At 62.5% G+C, this 3818-nt stretch overlaps 1 protein-coding gene across 1 annotated transcript in view; it reads right to left on the reverse strand.

Annotated features, from left to right (window-relative positions):
* The window catches only part of BBC3 (BCL2 binding component 3), a 6005-nt gene extending 2193 nt beyond the window's left edge, over positions 1-3812 (reverse strand). The window contains exons 1-3 of the mRNA XM_015569313.1: positions 3772-3812; positions 1503-1791; positions 3-139 (exon numbers count right to left, since the gene is read on the reverse strand). Coding sequence (XP_015424799.1) covers positions 3-139; positions 1503-1776 — 411 coding nt within the window. The 5' untranslated portion in view covers positions 1777-1791; positions 3772-3812. The remainder of the gene's footprint in view (positions 1-2; positions 140-1502; positions 1792-3771) is intronic.
* Between the last annotated feature and the right edge of the window lie 6 nt (positions 3813-3818).

Here is a 3818-nt window from a genome sequence, read left to right on the forward strand (position 1 = left end):
ATCTCTCGGGCCCATTGCTCCTCCTCCCCCCGGATGCCCGGGGCCGCCTGGGTGGGGCCGCCCGCCAGGGCCCCCGGGGCGCTGGGCACCGGCGATTCCAGGTGGTGCTGCTCCGCGGGCGAGAGCGAGGGCTGAGGACCTGGGAAAAGCCGAGGGGTACGGTCAACGCCCATGACCTCAGCGGGCCCCGAAGTGCACCCGAGGGACCGGTTAGCCGGGGCCCTGCGTCTCCCTTTCCCCAGCGCCCGATTTCTCTTAGGCCCCCCGGCTCGTCTCTAGGGGTTCCGTTTCCCGCTCTTAGAGCCACATGTGTCTCCCCAGGCACCATAGGGCGAGAAGAGGTCCCGGGGCGGCCTCTCTGGAGGCGCCTGTCCAGCCCGGGTTGGCCTGGAGGACCTTCCTCTGATCCCCACTAAGCACCTCTACTGCAGACACTGCCTGCTCCATTTCACAGATGGGCTAACTGAGGCCCATGCAGAGAAGTGGCCCAAGGTCACGCGGGGATACAGGCACTGACTACACCCAGAGTCACAAGCCTCAGGTCTCCTGCCCTCTGGTGTCCAACCGCAGGGAGGCCACACCCCCGGAAGTGGCAGGGCCCTGACCAGAGGCCAGGCGGGCTGCTCGGCGCCCCCGCGGGGGGGATGGGAACTGGGGGGGCTGGGATGCGGGAGATGCCTTTCTGCCCCACCCGCTCCTCTGACCTCTCTTCCTCCTGTCACCCCAGGCCCTGGCCCGGGGGATCCCTACAGCCAAACATCAGGGCCTCAGTTTCCACACCTGAGACTCTGGTCTTGGAATCGAGTCCCATCTTGCCTCACTGCCAGGGAACTGAGTTTGGAGAAGTTTCTCTCCGAGCCGCCCCGGCTCGGGGGGACAGGGTGGGGCTGGAGGGAAACCGGGACAGTCTTCCCTGCCATTGAGTGCCGGTGGGATGGGGCTGCCGGGCACCACGGGGTTAAAGGCCCATCAGGCAGGGGACCTTTAACCCTTCCCTCCCCGAGGCTCACCCCGCCACACACAGGCCCACTTTCCCAACACAATGGCCCCTCCCCCCTCCTTCCTCCCGAACCGCATAGAGGGCGGGCCCTGGCCCCAAAGACCCAGATAATGGCCAAAGGCCACCCTCGACCCCTCCCCAAAGTCCTGAAGTGCCCATCCTCCCTCTCTGCCCACGCGCTCTCTCACTGCAACCCCAGGGGACTGAGGGCACCCAGAGGAGGGGAGCGGGGCTGGGAAGCAGCTGTCGCCCCAGGCCCGGAAAAGGGCACGGGCTGCCACTCAGGGACTGCAGTCAGATTCCAGGAGGGACTTCCCACTCGGCCTCCCCCACCCCCAGCCTCCTACTCTGTCTTCCTGCTTCTTGCAACACAAAGACCACACTGGCCACACCTCCCTGTGGCCCGGCCAGCTCACCACCTCCCCCCACCCGCTCCCACTTGGCCAGTTCCTCAGTGTCTCTCTCCCGGCTCTCAACATCCCCGTGTGGGGTGGGCACTCACCGTTGGGGTGCGGGCCTCGGGGGCGGCTACGGGGACCCCCAGGCCAGCGGGGGGCCCCTAGGGCGGCAGTGACAGCGGGCAGGGCAGTGGGGGCGCAGAGGTAGGCAGCTGGCAGCAGGGCAGGGGTGGCAGGGGCAGGAGGCAAGCCAGGCTCACAGAGGCCGCAGGACACAGCTGAGGGCACCAGGCGGCTCAGTGGGAAGGGACGAGGGCCGTCGCGGGCCAGGCCCTCTACGGGCTCCGGGGAGCTGCCCTCCTGGCGTGCTCGGGCCATGGTGCTCCCTGGGGCCTGCAGGACAGGAAGAGAAGGGTGCCGTCAGCCGGCAAGTGCCGGGGTCACCAGGGCCCCACAACACACACCCCGTACAGGGCCCACAGGCACCTCCACTCCTGCACACCACGATGAGCATACACACGGCTGGGATGGCACCCTCCACGCACACTGGGCCCAGAGGGAGGTATGTGTGATGGTCACACAAGATACCCACCCACCGAGGGACCCAGGGCTCGGCAGCCTCCCAAACATATGGTGATGGGCACACATGAGGGACAGGGCGGCACAGGCTGGCTCTCACAGCAAGTTCAAGAGCTCACACAGGACCCAGATGCAGGGGGCTGTCAGGTGTGTGAGTGTGAGGGTTGATGGCCCCACAACACAAACTCACCCAACAGGACATGGGCTGGGGGGGAGTCACTTTTGGGACATAGTGATGGGCACACACGGAGGGCAGCCAGGCACTGGGATGGCTCCCCCAACACACACACACACACACACGGGCTCAGGCAGGACTGGCCAGCCCCACCTCCCACCTCATCTCCCATTTGCACAGAAACATTGAGATGGTCCCAGTGTCGAACATTGCTACTCAGAACACAGGACACACACACACACACAGGAACACTGACCAAATGTAAACACACAGACCATCACAAGAGCTATACAAACAATGCATGCTGCCTGGCACAACCCATCCCCCCCCCATGCACAAGTAGTCGGAATCACACACTAACCCACTGTTGATATGCCCGTGGACACACACACACACGCACACTGGCACACACGCACACTGACACACACAATGCAGCCAACACAAGCACAAACAGAAACACACACTTCTCAAACACATCTACACCCAAGAGATAAGGCATGCCCACCTCAGGACGCACACACATACAACACAAAACAGACACCCACGGACTCACACAGACCAACACAACGGAAACGCGCCTACTTGCCTACCAACTCTGAGACCCCAGGACACACGTCAATCACGCACACACAGACACACGTCAGCAGACCCAGACGCATCCCCACACATCCCAGCAACGACACACAGACACGACAGCAGAAGAGAACATCAACCCACCCTCCTTCCCTCACCTCAAAACACCATCGCCAACTGTCAGTCCCGGACACACACCACACACACCAGCCAACTCTAATCCCACACCGCCCTGGCAGCACGCACACCTAAAGCTCCCACAGAAAACAGTGGTCTCACGTGACCGACATAAACACTACACACACGCAGCCCACATGACACACATGAGCCAGCCGATCGCGGAGACAAACCCCTCAGACCCAACATACACACACACACACACACACACACACACACACGGAGTCAGACAAGCCCCATGCAAGAGGCTGCCAGCAACACCCACTGACTGCACTGCACAGACCCCACAGAGACGCGGTCCTCAATTCCCAGACACCGATGCCAGACATACAAGCCAAACAGAGGCGGAGACAGCCCCCCACCACACACACACACACACACACACACACACGCACGCACACCGTGCAGAACTCACAGACACCTGGAAAAAAAGCAGGCACCACATTCAGCAGGCACTCATCACAAACATGCCCCGGAGACATACACAGTCACAGGCAAGACACAGGAGCACACACAAACAACACACGGCGCAGGACACACAGAGAAGCACACTAACACAGCTCACTCAGAACAACACACAACAACCTAGCACGCCCCACCACACGGACGGACCCATAGAACCCCCCCCAAACAGCATCCACAGACAACTCTCACTCACAGAGCACACACACGGGTACCCCGATAAACAGAGCCCACCCCTCAGGCAGGGCAGACACAGACAGCACTCCACACAAACACACAGACGGGGGACTCACGCGCGCGCACACCCCGAGCGGCCACAGCCCCAACATTCCCCCGGACGGACGGACGGTCACCACCACTCCCTGCGGACCCCAGCAACAAACTCGGAGCCAGACACACGCACACACCCAGGCGAGACACCTGCAGATCCACAACCCCGCACACGCGCGCTCCC

This window comes from Myotis davidii, unplaced genomic scaffold, assembly GCF_000327345.1.
Source record: "Myotis davidii unplaced genomic scaffold, ASM32734v1 scaffold566, whole genome shotgun sequence".
Lineage (NCBI taxonomy): Eukaryota > Metazoa > Chordata > Mammalia > Chiroptera > Vespertilionidae > Myotis > Myotis davidii.